Source organism: Ranitomeya variabilis, chromosome 3, assembly GCF_051348905.1.
Source record: "Ranitomeya variabilis isolate aRanVar5 chromosome 3, aRanVar5.hap1, whole genome shotgun sequence".
Lineage (NCBI taxonomy): Eukaryota > Metazoa > Chordata > Amphibia > Anura > Dendrobatidae > Ranitomeya > Ranitomeya variabilis.
In genome coordinates, this window is record NC_135234.1 from 778,498,341 (window position 1) to 778,519,434 (window position 21,094).

At 48.5% G+C, this 21,094-nt stretch overlaps 1 protein-coding gene across 2 annotated transcripts in view; it reads right to left on the minus strand.

Moving 5' to 3' along the window:
* LOC143817488 (sodium-dependent proline transporter-like) overlaps positions 1 to 21,094 on the minus strand; it is a 53,930-nt gene that overhangs the window by 16,748 nt on the left and 16,088 nt on the right. For both annotated transcript variants that reach the window (XM_077298943.1, XM_077298944.1), the window contains exons 3-8: positions 5,034 to 5,165; positions 4,813 to 4,961; positions 4,683 to 4,732; positions 2,938 to 3,076; positions 2,691 to 2,825; positions 95 to 198 (exon numbers count right to left, since the gene is read on the minus strand). In XM_077298943.1, coding sequence (XP_077155058.1) covers positions 95 to 198; positions 2,691 to 2,825; positions 2,938 to 3,076; positions 4,683 to 4,732; positions 4,813 to 4,961; positions 5,034 to 5,165 — 709 coding nt within the window. The remainder of the gene's footprint in view (positions 1 to 94; positions 199 to 2,690; positions 2,826 to 2,937; positions 3,077 to 4,682; positions 4,733 to 4,812; positions 4,962 to 5,033; positions 5,166 to 21,094) is intronic.

The following is a 21,094-nucleotide window of genomic DNA, read 5'->3' on the forward strand; positions in this document are numbered from 1 at the left end:
TCATGAGCACTTTCTGCATAAGCTGGGCAGAGTACTACAGAGGGTCGGGGTTCCACCATCGCCCCCCGCGGCCGGGGTAGGAGTGCAACCTCACCTGATCACATTGTTATCAAACTGGTTGTACGAGGCCAAGGAGAGCAGCCCCCCGAAACCGATGCCCAGAGAGTAGAAGATCTGAGACGCCGCGTCATTCCACACCTGAGACACAAACATGGCGCGAGCGAGAGTTTACTAAACACAAGAGGACGGGAACACACAAAATGTGGAGGTCTAAAGCATAGTGGTGGTACCCGAGCGCTCTACATGGGGAATATACCGTCATGGCCAAAAGTGTAGGCACCCTTGAAATTGTTCCAGAACATGAAGCATTCCTCCCAGAACATTACTACAAGTCCCCACGTTTTGTTATACTCAGGTTTATTTCTTTTGTGTGTTTTGGAACAACACAAAAAAACAGAAAAAAAAAAGACAAAATTGGACAAAATTTTACACAAAACCCCCTAAATAGGCCAAACACAACTGTTGGCACCCTCCACTTACTATTTGGTTGCACCCTGTGGAATAAATTACTGTGATCAGTCGCTTTCTATAACCATCACAAGCTGCTTCCTCCTCTCAGCCGGGATCTTGGACTCTTCTTACAATCTGCTCCTGATCCCATATTTCACCTTCTCCCAACAGCGATTGTGAGATCTCTCCACAGGGGATCAATGGGATTTAGATCCGGACTCATTGCTGCAACTTCAGAACTCTCCAGCACTTTGTTTCCATCCATTTCTGGGGCTTCTTGAAGTATGTTTGGGGTCATTGTCCTGCTGGAAGACCCATGACCAAGAACACAATCCCAGCTTTCTGACACTGGGCACTACATTGTGACCCAAAACCCTTTGGCAATCTTCAGATCTCTTGATTCCTTGTACACAGTCAGGGCACAGAGTGCCAGAGGCAAAAAAAAGCAAACCCAAACATCTTTGACCTTCCACCATATCTGACTGTAGGTGCTGTGTTCTTTTCTTTGTAGACCTCATTCCATGTTCAGTAAACAGTGGAATGATGCGCTTTACCAAAAAGCTCTATATTGTCCTGCCCATTTTTGGGATTTTGCGTGATATGGTGTCCAACTTGCCTTTTTATCTCTGTTTTTTGTGTGTTCCAACAGAAACAAAGGAACTAAATGTGTAATAACAAAATATGTGTAATTACAATAATTTTCTGGGGGAAATACTTCATTTTCTTACACAATTTCAAGGGTGCCAACACTTTCAGCCATGACTAATGTAGAGTTGGTACCTGAGCGCTCTATGTGCTGTATATAATGTAGAGGTGGTACCTGAGCGCTCTGTGTGCTATATATAATGTAGAGGTGGTATGTGAGCGCTCTATGTGTAGTATATAATGTAGAGGTGGTACCTGAGCGCTCTATGTGCAATATATAATATAGTGTTGGTACCTGAGCGCTCTATGTGCTGTATATAATGTAGAGATGGTACCTGAGCATTCTATGTGCTGTATATAATGTAGAGGTGGTACCTGAGTGCTCTATGTGTAGTATATAATGTAGAGGTGGTACCTGAGCACTCTATGTGCAATATATAATATAGAGTTGGTAACTGAGCGCTCTATGTGCTGTATATAATGTAGAGACGGTACCTGAGCGCTCTATGTGCTGTGTATAATGTAGAGGTGGTACATGAGTGCTCTATGTGCAGTATATAATGTAATAGTCGTACCTGAGCGCTCTACAGTATGTGCTGTATATAATGTAATGGTCGTACCTGAGCGCTCTATGTGCTGTATATAATGTAGAGTTGGTACCTGAGCGCTCTATGTGCTGTATATAATGTAGAGGTGGTACCTGAGCGTTCTATGTGCAGTATATAATGTAGAGGTGGTTCCTGAGCGCTCTACATGCTGTATATAATGTAATAGTACTTGAGTGTTCTATGTGCAGTATATAATGTAATGGTCGTACCTGAGCGCTCTATGTGCTATATATAATGTAATGGTCGTACCTGAGTGCTCTATGTGCTGTATATAATGTAATAGTTGTACCTGAGTGCTCTATGCGCTGTATATAATGTAATGGTCGTACCTGAGCGCTCTATATGCTGTATATAATGTAATAGTCGTACCTGAGTGCTCTATGTGCTGTATGTGCTGTATATAATGTAATGGTCGTACTGAGCGCTCTATGTGTATATAATGTAGTAGTCGTACCTGAGTGTTCTATGTGCAGTATATAATGCAATGGTCGTACCTGAGCGCTCTATGTGCTGTATATAATGTAATAGTACTTTAGTGCTCTATGTGCAGTATATAATGTAATGGTCGTACCTGAGCGCTCTATGTGCTATATATAATGTAATGGTCGTACCTGAGTGCTCTATGTGCTGTATATAATGTAATAGTTGTACCTGAGTGCTCTATGCGCTGTATATAATGTAATAGTCGTACCTGAGTGCTCTATGTGCTGTATATAATGTAATGGTCGTACTGAGCGCTCTATGTGTATATAATGTAGTAGTCGTACCTGAGTGCTCTATGTGCTGTATATAATGTAATGGTCGTACCTGAGCGCTCTATGTGCTGTATAAAATGTAATGGTCGTACCTGAGTGCTCTATGTGCTGTATACAATGTAATGGTCGTACCTGAGTGCTCTATGTGCTGTATACAATATAATGGTCGTACCTGAGCGCTCTGCAATCTCTTCCAGTCAGCGGACAGGTAGAATCGGACGCCGTCTATAGACCCCTCCAGCGTTGCTCCCCGGATGATGAGAACGATCATGACGAAGTACGGAAACGTGGCTGTAAAATACACAATCTGTACATAGCCGAGTGGTGAGAATGGCGCAGAAGCACGGGGGGTGAGGGACGGATAGGGGGGTGAGGGACGGATAGCGGGGTGAGGGACGGATAGCGGGGCAACTTCTCACCTTTCCAGAGCTGCGGATTCCCTTTATCATACAGAGGAAGATGATGATCCAGGCCACAAGCAAGCACAGAGCGAGCTCCCAGCGCACAGGGCCAGGATCACTGAGGCCTGAACTGTGCACAACGCCCAGCACCTTCTCACTGCAACCACAGGGGGCGCAACGCGTTATTACACATTAACTGTTACATACAAAGCAAGCAAAGGGAGACGCAGTGCACAGCTCTCGACAGAGACGGAAAGCAGCATACATGGCAATCCGCAGATGCAGACGACCGCTGCGCTCTAGAGGCGGCCATATATGGCACTCTGCAGTCGTGGACGACCAATACGTTCTACATAGGCGGCCATACATGGCACTGCAGACATGGACGACCACTTCGCTCTACAGAGGCAGTCATGCATGGCACGCTGCAGATGTGGACAGCTGCTGCGCTCTACAGAGGCAGTCATGCATGGCAATCTGCAGACATGGACGACCACTGCGCTCTACAGAGGCAGTCATGCATGGCACGCTGCAGATGTGGACAGCTGCTGTGCTCTACAGAGGCAGTCATGCATGGCACGCTGCAGATGTGGACAGCTGCTGTGCTCTACAGAGGCAGTCATGCATGGCACGCTGCAGATGTGGACAGCTGCTGTGCTCTACAGAGGCAGTCATGCATGGCACTTTGCAGATGACCGCTGCGCTCTACAGAGGCAGTCATGCATGGCACGCTGCAGATGTGGACAGCTGCTGCTGCGCTCTACAGAGGCAGTCATGCATGGCACGCTGCAGATGTGGACAGCTGCTGCTGCGCTCTACAGAGGCAGTCATGCATGGCAATCTGCAGACATGGACGACCACTGCGCTCTACAAAGGCAGTCATGCATGGCACGCTGCAGATGTGGACAGCTGCTGTGCTCTACAGAGGCAGTCATGCATGGCACGCTGCAGATGTGGACAGCTGCTGTGCTCTACAGAGGCAGTCATGCATGGCACTTTGCAGATGACCGCTGCGCTCTACAGAGGCAGTCATGCATGGCACGCTGCAGATGTGGACAGCTGCTGCTGCGCTCTACAGAGGCAGTCATGCATGGCACTTTGCAGATGACCGCTGCGCTCTACAGAGGCAGTCATGCATGGCACGCTGCAGATGTGGACAGCTGCTGCTGTGCTCTACAGAGGCAGTCATGCATGGCACTTTGCAGATGACCGCTGCGCTCTACAGAGGCAGTCATGCATGGCACGCTGCAGATGTGGACAGCTGCTGCTGCGCTCTACAGAGGCAGTCATGCATGGCAATCTGCAGACATGGACGACCACTGCGCTCTACAGAGGCAGTCATGCATGGCACGCTGCAGATGTGGACAGCTGCTGTGCTCTACAGAGGCAGTCATGCATGGCACTTTGCAGATGACCGCTGCGCTCTACAGAGGCAGTCATGCATGGCACGCTGCAGATGTGGACAGCTGCTGCTGCGCTCTACAGAGGCAGTCATGCATGGCACTTTGCAGATGACCGCTGCGCTCTACAGAGGCAGTCATGCATGGCACGCTGCAGATGTGGACAGCTGCTGCTGTGCTCTACAGAGGCAGTCATGAATGGCACGCTGCAGATGTGGACAGCTGCTGCTGCGCTCTACAGAGGCAGTCATGCATGGCACTTTGCAGATGACCGCTGCGCTCTACAGAGGTGACCATACACGGCACTCTATAGAGACAGCCACGTGGCGCTCTACACGTAACAGTCTGGGATTTCTCACTTACTTCCAGAAAGCTTCACTGGCGCTGAATTTGGATCCATTTCCAGAGACGTTCTGTGGGGGGGAAACATATGACACGTGTGATACATCGGACCCTCGCGGGTAATTACCCCTCCCCCAGGACCCCAGCTTACCTGGCACAATGGGGCATAGTCGGGGGCATCACAGGACCAGGGCAGGGGGCTCTGGAAGGATTTACCCAGGTAATAGAAGGTCCAGGCGATTATAACATTATAATATAAGGACACCAGAGCGGAGACGAGGAGCATGCCAATGCCGATACCTATGGAGGGGGAGACACGTCAAATCGGGGGGGTGCCGTCCACCCAGGGGGCCACTCACAACCTCCACTCACCTTTAAGGATGGGGCAGCACTTCCAGACAGTGATGGGTCCGGCCGCACCATACTGACCCAAGCTTAGCTCCATCAGGAAGAGGGGCAGGCCGGTGAAGAAGAGCATGATGGAGTACGGGATGAGGAAGGCTCCTAGGGGGAGGAGAACGAAGGGGATGAGGGAGGGGCCAATACTAAACCAATCAGATGCCAGCTATCATGTAGAGAAAAGGAAAGCCGGGATCTGATTGGTTGTTATGGGCAACTCCTTCACTATGCCAGAACTGCCCTTAGCAACCAATCAGCTTCTAATTGTGATGTGGAGAAAAGGAAACCTGGGCTCCAATTAGTGCAAAGAACTACCCGTGGCAACCAATCAGATCCCGGTTTTCATTTATTTCTACGTGAAAGCTAGAAGCTGATTGATCTGACAGTAACGGCACCGTGGAGTTACCCATAGAAACCAACCAATCACATGCTGGCTTTCCATTTCTCTACAAGAGCTAGAATGTGATTGGTTGGTATGTGCCGTAACGGAACAGTGGCGTTACCCAAAGACACCAATCAGATCCCGGCTTTCAATTTCTTTACAACCATTAGCAATTTAACCCCTTAACGATCGTCGATGAGCATGAAAATATCAGCGGCCCTGTGGCCGAAATTCCCAAGGGTGATAGCTGTACATGACAGCTGGCACCCTGCGGTATCAGTCCCAGATGGTTTTGGAGCCGGTCGGGGCATATTAACCACTTAAATACCTAAGGCCACTTTCACACTAGCGTTGTGCACTGCACGTCACTATGCGACGTACCGACGCTAGCTGTGGAAGCGCCGCACAATGGGGGCAGTGGATGCTGTTTTTCAACGCATCCGCTGCCCCATTGTGAGGTGCGGGGAGGAGGGGGCGGAGTTCCGGTCGCGCATGCGCGGTCGGAAAAGACGCTCACGACGCACAAAAAAAGTTACATGTAACGTTTTTTGTGCCGACGGTCCAACGCAACACGACGCAACTGTCGCACGACGGTTGCGACGTGTGGCAATGCGTCGCACTGCGTCACTAATTCAAGTCTATGGTGAAAAAACGAATCCTGCAAGCAATTTTGCAGGATGCGTTTTTTCAACAGAACGACGCATAGCGACGTGCAGTGCACGACGCTAGTGTGAAAGGGGCCTAAGTAATTGAAAGGGGGTTAAAAGACCCCCTATGGCAGGATTGAAGAAGTGAAGTGTGGGAAATGTGAGATATCAGTGATTCTGTACAGCGCACTGACCGCTCCAAGGATAGAAAGACTGAAAGCTTGAAAAGTGATAATTTTCTAAATTTGAGTAAAACTTCAGATATTTTCACAAATAAATGCAAAAAATATCATCAAAAATTTTCTAATACCATAAAATACAACGTGTCACGAGAAAACAGTCTCAGAATCTCCGGGACACAAATGGGTTAACAAAGCAAATACCCCAGAAATGGTGCAAATACCCCAGAAATGGAGCAAATATCCCAGAAATGGAGCAAATACCCCAGAAATGGTGCAAATACTCCAGAAATGGAGCAAATATCCCAGAAATGGTGCAAATACTTCAGAAATGGTGCAAATACCCCAGAAATGGAGCAAATACCCCAAAAATGGTGCAAATACCCCAGAAATGGTGCAAATACCCCAGAAATGGAGCAAATACCCCAGAAATGGTGCAAATACCCCAGAAATGGTGCAAATACCCCAGAAATGGTGCAAATACCCCAGAAATGGTGCAAATACCCCAGAAATGGTGCAAATACCCCAGAAATGGTGCAAATACCCCAGAAATGGTGCAAATACCCCAGAAATGGTGCAAATACCCCAGAAATGGAGCAAATATCCCAGAAATGGAGCAAATACCCCAGAAATGGAGCAAATACCCCAGAAATGGTGCAAATACCCCAGAAATGGTGCAAATACCCCAGAAATGGAGCAAATACCCCAAAAATGGTGCAAATACCCCAGAAATGGTGCAAATACCCCAGAAATGGTGCAAATACCCCAGAAATGGAGCAAATACCCCAGAAATGGTGCAAATACCCCAGAAATGGAGCAAATATCCCAGAAATGGTGCAAATACTTCAGAAATGGTGCAAATACCCCAGAAATGGAGCAAATACCCCAAAAATGGTGCAAATACCCCAGAAATGGAGCAAATACCCCAGAAATGGAGCAAATACCCCAGAAATGGTGCAAATACCCCAGAAATGGTGCAAATACCCCAGAAATGGAGCAAATACCCCAAAAATGGTGCAAATACCCCAGAAATGGTGCAAATACCCCAGAAATGGAGCAAATACCCCAGAAATGGAGCAAATACCCCAGAAATGGAGCAAATACCCCAGAAATGGAGCAAATATCCCAGAAATGGAGCAAATACCCCAGAAATGGAGCAAATACCCCAGAAATGGAGCAAATATCCCAGAAATGGAGCAAATATCCCAGAAATGGAGCAAATACCCCAGAAATGGTGCAAATACCCCAGAAATGGAGCAAATACCCCAGAAATGGAGCAAATACCCCAGAAATGGAGCAAATACCCCAGAAATGGAGCAAATATCCCAGAAATGGAGCAAATACCCCAGAAATGGAGCAAATACCCCAGAAATGGAGCAAATATCCCAGAAATGGAGCAAATATCCCAGAAATGGAGCAAATACCCCAGAAATGGTGCAAATACCCCAGAAATGGTGCAAATACCCCAGAAATGGTGCAAATACCCCAGAAATGGAGCAAATATCCCAGAAATGGAGCAAATACCCCAGAAATGGAGCAAATACCCCAGAAATGGTGCAAATACCCCAGAAATGGTGCAAATACCCCAGAAATGGAGCAAATATCCCAGAAATGGAGCAAATACCCCAGAAATGGTGCAAATACCCCAGAAATGGAGCAAATACCCCAGAAATGGAGCAAATATCCCAGAAATGGAGCAAATATCCCAGAAATGGAGCAAATACCCCAGAAATGGAGCAAATATCCCAGAAATGGAGCAAATATCCCAGAAATGGAGCAAATACCCCAGAAATGGTGCAAATACCCCAGAAATGGTGCAAATACCCCAGAAATGGTGCAAATACCCCAGAAATGGAGCAAATACCCCAGAAATGGAGCAAATACCCCAGAAATGGAGCAAATACCCCAGAAATGGAGCAAATACCCCATAAATGGTGCAAATACCCCAGAAATGGAGCAAATACCCCAGAAATGGAGCAAATATCCCAGAAATGGAGCAAATACCCCAGAAATGGTGCAAATATCCCAGAAATGGAGCAAATATCCCAGAAATGGAGCAAATATCCCAGAAATGGTGCAAATACCCCAGAAATGGTGCAAATACCCCAGAAATGGTGCAAATACCCCAGAAATGGTGGAAATATCCCAGAAATGGAGCAAATACCCCAGAAATTATGCAAATACCCCTGAGTGTCCGGGCCTCTTATCACAACTAGTAGGACCGGGGCCCCTAACCAAACAGGAATCCGCTCTCATTGTTCAGAGCAGTGTACGAAATGAGAGCTGGGCTGTGATTGGTTGCTAGAAGTGACAGAGGATTTGGCCATTTATTTTTCCATTGTTGATATTTCAGACGTTTCTAGAATGTTCTGCAGACGGCGCTGAGGTAAAGGCCGTGTGAAACTGCCGTAACCCCGCACCAAGATGGAGTCTGCTGCAGCACATTATGGCACATTCTCATCTACCTCACGTCAAGATTCAATAGCCGCCAATAATAGGCAACAAATTATGGCCACGAGTCATAATAGCAGCGGTGACTGTCAGCCATTATTGTGTGGCTCCTGTGACCACTGACGACATGACACCGGCCCCCTGTCACTGCTCCCCTCAGTGATGGCCGCACGGTGCACTATTCCCTATGGTGAGCTGTCAGTGACAGGCAGTAAATAACGGCCACGAGCCATAATAGCAGCGGTGACTGTCAGCCATTACTGTGTGGCTCCGGTGATCGCTGACGACATGACGCCGGCCTCCTGTCACTGCTCCCCTCAGTGATGGCCGCACGGTGCACTATTCCCTATGGTGAGCTGTCAGTGACAGGCAGTAAATAACGGCCACGGGCCATAATAGCAGCGGTGACTGTCAGCCATTACTGTGTGGCTCCGGTGATCGCTGACGACATGACGCCGGCCTCCTGTTACTGCTCCCCTCAGTGATGGCCGCACGGTGCACTATTCCCTATGGTGAGCCCTCAGTGACAGGCAGTAAATAACGGCCACGGGCCATAATAGCAGCGGTGACTGTCAGCCATTACTGTGTGGCTCCGGTGATCGCTGACGACATGACGCCGGCCTCCTGTTACTGCTCCCCTCAGTGATGGCCGCACGGTGCACTATTCCCTATGGTGAGCCCTCAGTGACAGGCAGTAAATAACGGCCACGGGCCATAATAGTGGAGCGCCCCCACACCGCCGCAGGGCCGAGGGGTACCCGGAGCCGGGCCTCTGAGTCTCAGTTCTGGGGTTGTCACGGTGGCTAGACCCGGTCCGTGGCCCTGTCTGTCAGTGGGGGACGTCCGGTGCAATAAGTGGTGTTGTAACGGTGCAGTTGTGGGGTGCAGGTCGCAGTAAATAACGAGGACACCAGGTTGCAGTCTCTTTACCTCTTTACTGAAGATCTCTGGGTCCTCAGTCCAGAATACGGCTCACCAGGCTGCGCAAGTCCGGCCGGTCCAATGACACTTCCAGAGTTCTCTTCACAGGAGGAAATCTGTGCCTTCCCCCTAGCGCTATGTGTTGTAGTCCTTCCCTGCTGTGCTTACGGAAAGTACCCCACAACTGTTGTGTCTGTTTCTGATGTTCCCTCACAACTCGACTAGATGATGTTCTGCTAATCCTCCGTCCCTCCCTGAGGTTCGGGTAGGAACGGCACCCGTTTGACGGGTAGGCCTGGAGTTCTTCCGGGACCCTAGAGACGCCCCTCTCCCGCAATTGCCTCCCAAGACTTCATAGGTGATATGTGTTAGACAGCCCGCCTGAGACTGACTGTCCTGCCGCTGTTTGGAGTATTGCTTGAAGCTGGATATTATAATACTCCCTCGGCGTTCCGGCCACCGGTAATGCGCCTCAGTAGGGTGTTGCTCCGGTCTTACAGCATGACCCCTACTGGAATTCTCCTATCGCTTGATCTCGTTTCTCACTCAGCACAATCTATCTCACTTCTAGTCCTTTCTTGGGCCCCACCGCTTCCCGGAGCTGGCGCGGACCCGTTACGTTCTTTCCGATGCCAAGCCTCTGTCAGGATCCCACCCCTGGCAGAGACCCTACTGTCTCTTCCTCCACAACACCCTCTGCCACAAGGTGTTGCTTCGTCCAATCCAGTCAGCTTTCTGATCTAACTTCCTGCCTGACCCCCAGTTTACCCACTATGGTGGGGAGTGGCCTAATGAATAGAACCCTTAGCTCCCCCCGGAGGCCCTGCTGTGAAATGTATTGGTGTCTGTGATACCTGATCAGATGAACTCCTTCAGTGCCATCGGACGCACCATGGCCCCCCATAGTGGCGGAGCCACAGTACTGCAACGACCAGGACTCTGGGGCGCTGCACTTCCCCCTGGTTAAACACAGTACTCCGGGACTGGGAAGAAAACAACAATACAAGTTTAGCAAAAAGACATACAATTTTGTTGAGTGCAATAACAATAAGTATACTTGAACAAGCTTCCCTTTATGGGAGGTGAGGACACTTGAACGTTACAAAACATGGTTAAATATCATAGCAACATGCTATAATTAACTTTCCTTACCCAACCGGGTATTCTACTAAGTGCAAAAATTGTTGAACAATAATTTAACATTGCCTTTAAGGACATACACTCTTAGTCCACTAAAGACCTTCCTATAATCACATTATAAGGTATTTTAACTTTTTCATTCTCCTTCTTTAAATCTGCAGGACCGCCTGTCCTATCGGCACCAGACCTACTGCCTCTCCTTTCTGTTACAGGACCGCCCCGTTCAGCCAGGGCCTACTGCCTTTTCAACTACTATACACAGTATAGAACATAACATTACTTTCAGTTTAAGAGCACTGAGCCATCTCTACATGACTCCTATGAGGACTCAGGGTTTACCTTCTATCCTAACTATCTATCAACATTATCTAAACATTTTCTTCTGAACATTAAGCCTTCTCATTATCTTTCTTTCTATCATGCATGCTGGACTCCACGTCTATCCCTACGGGTCGACTGCATCCTTCTTCTACCTTTCACCTTTTTACTTCTCAGAGCACATCATCAGTATTTCTTCACATTTAACTAATTAAACACATATAACTTTCTCGTACAACATTATCATCACTTTTCTCTCATCAACATTATTGCTACTTGTCTTAAGCAATATTTCTATCGAAATGCGGCAAATGAACATCCCCTTTAAGAGAGGACCAAGTCTCTGTGAGGTAGCGTATTTTCTCAAGCTACCAGTCCATACTCAGCAAAGGTTCCAGTGCGGTATCTTCGCAAAGAGTCCTTCTTTAAGTAAAACCAGTAGGGAGCGCCTTTAATAAGGTGCAAACTATGTACAAAAAAGTTCGGATCATGCACTGTTCATGATTTCACAGTTTTTGAAGTAACGTAGAAAAATAGAAAATAACCAAAAACAATAGGGATCCCGGGTCAACAAAGGGATCCTTTTTAGAGTTTACCCTGAACGGGTTTAGCAGAACACAGGAAGGAAACAGTTAACTATTTACATTCCAAGCAGCATCTTAAAATCTTACGCAGGAGGCAGCCCCCACCGAGGCTTTACCTGGCAGGTGGCTTTCTGCTGGCCAGATTCACTGGGCTCCAAGCTTACCCCTGCGGCCAGGGATACCTCATGGGTTCGGGTCTTCTGCACGACCAGGTCGTGCGTCGCAATGATGGTCTGCGTGGGCCGATGGATGCGGCTGGCAGCAGCAGCAGCCGCAGCGGCGGCTTCAGCGGCAAGCTCCTCCCCTTCGGTGCGGGATACCGCCAGAACGGCGGTGCAGCGCTGCATGTCCCGAGCCCACCATCCGCTCCCCTTTAGGTGCCGACGGTAGGTGACTACATCCCCCGGCTTCAGGAAGGACTTGGCGCCGTCTCCACTCAGGCAGGGCTCCACTTCCTCCCGGGTGATGCGGACTCTTAGGGCGGTCCCGATCTCCTGCACGAAGCCCTTTCCCATCTGGGGCAGGTATACAACCACCACGCCCCACTTCGGCAAGGAGCCCTCCAGCAGCTCACCTCGCGCCTCCCGCTCTACTTCACGCTGGAACTCTGCGATTAGATGGTTCCGATATTCCCCCCAGGGGAAGGGCCCGAGGTCATGCCCCCCCGGTGCATTGGTGCTAGACGGCGGGGACATCGGGGCGCCACCGGTCGCAGCAGTGACCGGGTCGTGTGCAGAAGGGAGGTGGCCATCCCGGGGATCGCGGCACTGGGTACCTCCACTTGCGGTAGCCCCTCCTGGGGAAGGCGTATGAGTCGGGGACCGTCCAGGGCCGGGATGCTCCAGCGGCAGCTCCCAAGGATCCAAATCCTCCAGCGGAGGCATGTCAGAATAATCCGCTGGTGACGGGGGTCGATGCGGAGCCATCCGTTTCTGTAGGCCTGTCCTGGTCTCCAGTTCCACCTCATCTGAGTCATAGTTTCGTTTCTTCGGTCTCCACCCGCCATAGAGGATCAGGAGGCGGATCTCTCCTGTCGACGGGCCCGCCCTTAAGATGCAACAATTTTTAGACTGGGCGGCCATGGTTGTTCGCGCTCTCCAGTTTGCTTACGCCCACTCCACGCCCCTCTTCTTCTCCCGCGCTCTCCTCAGCGCGATAATGGCGGCGGATTTCGGCAGTAAATGGCGCAGCACAGTCCTTGCAATAAAGTACAGTCCAAGCACAACAAATCACAGTTCTAAGGCACACATGAACAGATTCTTCAGGCTTAAGTAGATCCTGTTCGTGACGCCAAGTTGGAGCGCCCCCACACCGCCGCAGGGCCGAGGGGTACCCGGAGCCGGGCCTCTGAGTCTCAGTTCTGGGGTTGTCACGGTGGCTAGACCCGGTCCGTGGCCCTGTCTGTCAGTGGGGGACGTCCGGTGCAATAAGTGGTGTTGTAACGGTGCAGTTGTGGGGTGCAGGTCGCGGTAAATAACAAGGACACCAGGTTGCAGTCTCTTTACCTCTTTACTGAAGATCTCTGAGTCCTCAATCCAGAATACGGCTCACCAGGCTGCGCAAGTCCGGCCGGTCCAATGACACTTCCAGAGTTCTCTTCACAGGAGGAAATCTGTGCCTTCCCCCTAGCGCTATGTGTTGTAGTCCTTCCCTGCTGTGCTTACGGAAAGTACCCCACAACTGTTGTGTCTGTTTCTGATGTTCCCTCACAACTCGACTAGATGATGTTCTGCTAATCCTCAGTCCCTCCCTGAGGTTCGGGTAGGAACGGCACCCGTTTGACGGGTAGGCTCGGAGCTCTTCCGGGACCCTAGAGACGCCCCTCTCCCACAATTGCCTCCCAAGACTTCATAGGTGATTTGAGTTAGACAGCCCGCCTGAGACTGACTGTCCTGCCGCTGTTTAGAGTATTGCTTGAAGCTGACTGTTATGATACTCCCTCGGCGTTCCGGCCACCGGTAGTGCGCCTCAGTAGGGTGTTGCTCCGGTCTTACAGCACGACCCCTACTGGTATTCTCCTATCGCTTGATCTCGTTTCTCACTCAGCACAATCTATCTCGCTTCTAGTCCTTTCTTGGGCACCGCCGCTTCCCGGAGCTGGCGCGGACTCGTTACGTTCTTTCCGATGCCAAGCCTCTGTCAGGATCCCACCCCTGGCAGAGACCCTACTGTCTCTTCCTCCACAACACCCTCTGCCACCAGGTGTTGCTTCGTCCAATCCAGTCAGCTTTCTCATCTAACTTCCTGCCTGACCCCCAGTTTACCCACTATGGTGGGGAGTGGCCTAATGAATAGCACCCTTAGCTCCCCCCGGAGGCCCAGCTGTGAAATGTATTGGTGTCTGTGATACCTGATCAGATGAACTCCTTCAGTGCCATCGGACGCACCATAGCTCCCCATAGTGGCGGAGCCACAGTACTGCAACGACCAGGACTCTGGGGCGCTGCAATAGCAGCGGTGACTGTCAGCCATTATTATGTGGCTCCGGTGACCACTGACGACATGACGCCGGCCTCCTGTTACTGCTCCCCTCAGTGATGGCCGCACGGTGCACTATTCCCTATGGTGAGCCCTCAGTGACAGGCAGTAAATAACGGCCACGAGCCATAATAGCAGCGGTGACTGTCAGCCATTACTGTGTGGCTCTGGTGATCGCTGACGACATGACGCCGGCCTCCTGTCACTGCTCCCCTCAGTGATGGCCGCATGGTGTACTATTCCCTATGGTGAGCTGTCAGTGACAGGCAGTAAATAACGGCCACGGGCCATAATAGCAGCGGTGACTGTCAGCCATTATTGTGTGGCTCCGGTGACCACTGACGACATGACGCCGGCCTCCTGTTACTGCTCCCCTCAGTGATGGCCGCACGGTGCACTATTCCCTATGGTGAGCCCTCAGTGACAGGCAGTAAATAATGGCCACGGGCCATAATAGCAGCGGTGACTGTCAGCCATTACTGTGTGGCTCCGGTGACCACTGACGACATGACGCCGGCCTCCTGTTACTGCTCCCCTCAGTGATGGCCGCACGGTGCACTATTCCCTATGGTGAGCCCTCAGTGACAGGCAGTAAATAATGGCCACGGGCCATAATAGCAGCGGTGACTGTCAGCCATTATTGTGTGGCTCCGGTGACCACTGACGACATGACGCCGGCCTCCTGTTACTGCTCCCCTCAGTGATGGCCGCACGGTGCACTATTCCCTATGGTGAGCCCTCAGTGACAGGCAGTAAATAACGGCCACGAGCCATAATAGCAGCGGTGACTGTCAGCCATTACTGTGTGGCCCCGGTGACCAGTGAGGACATGACGCCGGCCTCCTGTTACTGCTCCCCTCAGTGATGGCCGCACGGTGCACTATTCCCTATGGTGAGCTGTCAGTGACAGGCAGTAAATAATGGCCACGGGCCATAATAGCAGCAGTGACTGTCAGCCATTACTGTGTGGCTCTGGTGACTGCTGACGACATGACACCGGCCCCCTGTTACTGCTCCCCTCAGTGATGGCCACACGGTGCACTATTCCCTATGGTGAGCCCTCAGTGACAGGCAGTAAATAACGGCCACGAGCCATAATAGCAGCAGTGACTGTCAGCCATTACTGTGTGGCCCCGGTGACCAGTGAGGACATGACGCCGGCCTCCTGTTACTGCTCCCCTCAGTGATGGCCGCACTGTGCACTATTCCCTATGGTGAGCCCTCAGTGACAGGCAGTAAATAACGGCCACGGGCCATAATAGCAGCGGTGACTGTCAGCCATTACTGTGTGGCCCCGGTGACCAGTGAGGACATGACGCCGGCCTCCTGTTACTGCTCCCCTCAGTGATGGCCGCACGGTGCACTATTCCCTATGGTGAACCCTCAGTGACAGGCCGCGCGGGACGTGGCGGTGACCTCACACATTCATGGTGTCATGGCCGTGTCCGGACCTGTCCGCTCTCCCACCTGTCACATTCCTCATCAGATTACACAGCAGGCGCCATATCGTTAATTATATAAATCAGGAGCCGTGCAAAGTGCCGGACCGGGAGGAACTACAACCCTCATCAAGGAGAGCGCCTGACAGAGCAGAGTCATCAGCTGTGCACAGTAACCAGTGCGACCGGCCCGACAGGAGACACCAGACGACCATTTACTAAAAATAAGGAACCTCAACCGGTAATTACCAGGAATCCTCCACCACGTGCGACTAGCAGAACCGCGCCCGCCCGCATATAATGTACACCCGGGGGGTCAAAAGACAAGAAAGCCACATCTTATTACAGTACAGGGGATATAAGAGGAGCGGTGGTATCACATCTTATTACAGTACAGGGGGATATAAGAGGAGCGGAGATATCACATCTTATTACAGTATAGGGGGATATAAGAGGAGCAGTGATATCACATCTTATTACAGTACAGGGGGATATAAGAGGAGCGGTGATATCACATCTTATTACAGTACAGGGGGATATAAGAGGAGCGGAGATATCACATCTTATTACAGTATAGGGGGATATAAGAGGAGCAGTGATATCACATCTTATTACAGTACAGGGGGATATAAGAGGAGCGGTGATATCACATCTTATTACAGTACAGGGGGATATAAGAGGAGCGGTGATATCACATCTTATTACAGTACAGGGGGATATAAGAGGAGCGGTGATATCACATCTTATTACAGTATAGGGGGATATAAGAGGAGCGGTGATATCACATCTTATTACAGTACAGGGGATATAAGAGGAGCGGTGATATCACATCTTATTACAGTACAGGGAGATATAAGAGGAGCGGTGATATCACATCTTATTACAGTATAGGGGGATATAAGAGGAGCGGTGATATCACATCTTATTACAGTACAGGGGGATATAAGAGGAGCGGTGATATCACATCTTATTACAGTACAGGGGATATAAGAGGAGCGGTGATATCACATCTTATTACAGTACAGGGAGATATAAGAGGAGCGGTGATATCACATCTTATTACAGTATAGGGGGATATAAGAGGAGCGGTGATATCACATCTTATTACAGTACAGGGGGATATAAGAGGAGCGGTGATATCACATCTTATTACAGTACAGGGGATATAAGAGGAGCGGTGATATCACATCTTATTACAGTACAGGGGATATAAGAGGAGCGGTGATATCACATCTTATTACAGTACAGGGAGATATAAGAGGAGCAGTGATATCACATCTTATTACAGTATAGGGGGATATAAGAGGAGCGGTGATATCACATCTTATTACAGTACAGGGGGATATAAGAGGAGCGGTGATATCACATCTTATTACAGTACAGGGGGATATAAGAGGAGCGGTGATATCACATCTTATTACAGTACAGGATATAAGAGGAGCGGTGACGTCACATCTTATTACAGTACAGGGGGATATAAGAGGAGTGGTGATATCACATCTTATTACAGTACAGGGGGATATAAGAGTAGCGGTGATATCACATCTTATTACAGTACAGGGGGATATAAGAGGAGCGGTGATATCACATCTTATTACAGTACAGGGTGATATAAGAGGAGCGGTGATATCACATCTTATTACAGTACAGGGGATATAAGAGGAGCGGTGATATCACATCTTATTACAGTACAGGGGGATATAAGAGGAGCGGTGATATCACATCTTATTACAGTACAGGGGATATAAGAGGAGCGGTGATATCACATCTTATTACAGTACAGGGGGATATAAGAGGAGCGGTGATATCACATCTTATTACAGTACAGGGGATATAAGAGGAGCGGTGATATCACATCTTATTACAGTACAGGGGGATATAAGAGGAGCGGTGATATCACATCTTATTACAGTACAGGGGATATAAGAGGAGCGGTGATATCACATCTTATTACAGTACAGGGGATATAAGAGGAGCGGTGATATCACATCTTATTACAGTACAGGGAGATATAAGAGGAGCGGTGATATCACATCTTATTACAGTACAGGGGATATAAGAGGAGCGGTGATATCACATCTTATTACAGTACAGGGGGATATAAGAGGAGCGGTGATATCACATCTTATTACAGTACAGGGGATATAAGAGGAGCGGTGATATCACATCTTATTACAGTACAGGGGATATAAGAGGAGCGGTGATATCACATCTTATTACAGTACAGGGGGATATAAGAGGAGCGGTGATATCACATATTATTACAGTACAGGAAGATATAAGAGGAGCGGTGATATCACATCTTATTACAGTACAGGGGGATATAAGAGGAGCGGTGATATCACATCTTATTACAGTACAGGGTGATATAAGAGGAGCAGTGATATCACATCTTATTACAGTACAGGTGATATAAGAGGAGCGGTGATATCACATCTTATTACAGTACAGGGGGATATAAGAGGAGCGGTGATATCACATATTATTACAGTACAGGAAGATATAAGAGGAGCGGTGATATCACATCTTATTACAGTACAGGGGGATAAGAGGAGCGGTGATATCACATCTTATTACAGTACAGGGTGATATAAGAGGAGCAGTGATATCACATCTTATTACAGTACAGGGAGATATAAGAGGAGCGGTGATATCACATATTACAGTACAGGAAGATATAAGAGGAGCGGTGATATCACATCTTATTACAGTACAGGGGGATATAAGAGGAGCGGTGATATCACATCTTATTACAGTACAGGGTGATATAAGAGGAGCGGAGATATCACATCTTATTACAGTACAGGGGGATATAAGAGGAGCAGTGATATCACATCTTATTACAGTACAGGGTGATATAAGAGGAGCGGTGGTATCACATCTTATTACAGTACAGGGGGTATAAGAGGAGCGGTGACATCACATCTTATTACAGTACAGGGGGATATAAGAGGAGCGGTGATACCACATCTTATTACAGTACAGGGGGATATAAGAGGAGCGGTGATATCACATCTTATTACAGTACAGGGGATATAAGAGGAGCGGTGATATCACATCTTATTACAGTACAGGGGATATAAGAGGAGCAGTGATATCACATCTTATTACAGTACAGGGGGATATAAGAGGAGCGGTGATACCACATCTTATTACAGTACAGGGGATATAAGAGGAGCGGTGATATCACATCTTATTACAGTACAGGGGGGATATAAGAGGAGCGGTGATATCACATCTTATTACAGTACAGGGGATATAAGAGGAGCGGTGATATCACATCTTATTACAGTACAGGGGATATAAGAGGAGCGGTGATATCACATCTTATTACAGTACAGGGGGATATAAGGAGCGGTGATATCACATCTTATTACAGTACAGGGGGATATAAGAGGAGCGGTGACATCACATCTTATTACAGTACAGGGTGATATAAGAGGAGCGGTGATATCACATCTTATTACAGTACAGAGTGATATAAGAGGAGCGGTGATATCACATCTTATTACAGTACAGGGGGATATAAGAGGAGCGGTGATATCACATCTTATTACAGTACAGGGGGATATAAGAGGAGCGGTGATATCACATCTTATTACAGTACAGGGGGATATAAGAGGAGGGGTGATATCACATCTTATTACAGTACAGGGGGATATAAGAGGAGCGGTGATATCACATCTTATTACAGTACAGGGGGATATAGGAGGAGCGGTGATATCACATCTTATTACAGTACAGGGGGATATAAGAGGAGCGGTGATATCACATCTTATTACAGTACAGGGGGATATAAGAGTAGCGGTGATATCACATCTTATTACAGTACAGGGGATATAAGAGGAGCGGTGATATCACATCTTATTACAGTACAGGGGATATAAGAGGAGCGGTGATATCACATCTTATTACAGTACAGGGGGATATAAGAGGAGCTGTGATATCACATCTTATTACAGTACAGGGAGATATAAGAGGAGCGGTGATATCACATCTTATTACAGTACAGGGAGATATAAGAGGAGCGGTGATATCACATCTTATTACAGTACAGGGGATATAAGAGGAGCGGTGATATCACATCTTATTACAGTACAGGGGGATATAAGAGGAGCGGTGATATCACATCTTATTACAGTACAGGGGGATATAAGAGGAGCGGTGATATCACATCTTATTACAGTACAGGGTGATATAAGAGGAGCGGTGATATCACATCTTATTACAGTACAGGGGAATATAAGAGGAGCGGTGATATCACATCTTATTACAGTACAGGGGATATAGGAGGAGCGGTGATATCACATCTTATTACAGTACAGGGGATATAAGGAGCGGTGATATCACATCTTATTACAGTACAGGGGATATAAGAGGAGCGGTGACATCACATCTTATTACAGTACAGGGGGATATAAGAGGAGCGGTGACATCACATCTTATTACAGTACAGGGGATATAAGAGGAGCGGTGATATCACATCTTATTACAGTACAGGGGATATAGGAGGAGCGGTGATATCACATCTAATTACAGTACAGGGGGATATAAGAGGAGCGGTGATATCACATCTTATTACAGTACAGGGGATATAAGAGGAGCGGTGATATCACATCTTATTACAGTACAGGGGGATATAAGAGGAGCGGTGATATCACATCTTATTACAGTACAGGGGGATATAAGAGGAGCGGTGATATCACATCTTATTACAGTACAGGGTGATATAAGAGGAGCGGTGATATCACATCTTGTTACAGTACAGGGGAATATAAGAGGAGCGGTGATATCACATCTTATTACAGTACAGGGGATATAGGAGGAGCGGTGATATCACATCTTATTACAGTACAGGGGATATAGGAGGAGCGGTGATATCACATCTTATTACAGTACAGGGGGATATAAGAGGAGCGGTGATATCACATCTTATTACAGTACAGGATGATATAAGAGGAACGGTGATATCACATCTTATTACAGTACAGGGGGATATCTCTTAGTGGAATATATATATTTCCTGGCATACTCCGCACTGAACATACTACATGTAATAAGATTTGTGTGGGAAATGTTCTGGCTGATAACAGAGAGCCATTGTGTACTGTACAGTCGGTGGAGCAGATGAAGGGATGAGGACGTGATGAGACGTCGGCGGTGCAGAGCTCCCGGCACAGACGTCATCACTCGGGCCCGGAGGTTACGTGGATGTATGAGATCTAAGAGCTGCCCACACCCCGGGCCGTCACCGATGTCCTGTGAATTATACAGCGGGTGTGGCCGTACGGTCAAGGCTGAAAGTGTTGGCGCCCCTGACATTGTTCCACAACATGGAGCATTTCCCCAAGAACATTATTATAATTACACACGGTTTGTTTTAGTCGGGTTTTTTTCCTTTTTGGGTTTTGGAACAATACAAAAATAACAAACAAATTGGAGATAATTTCACACAAAATCCCCAAGATGGTGCGGACACAATTGTCGGCACCCTC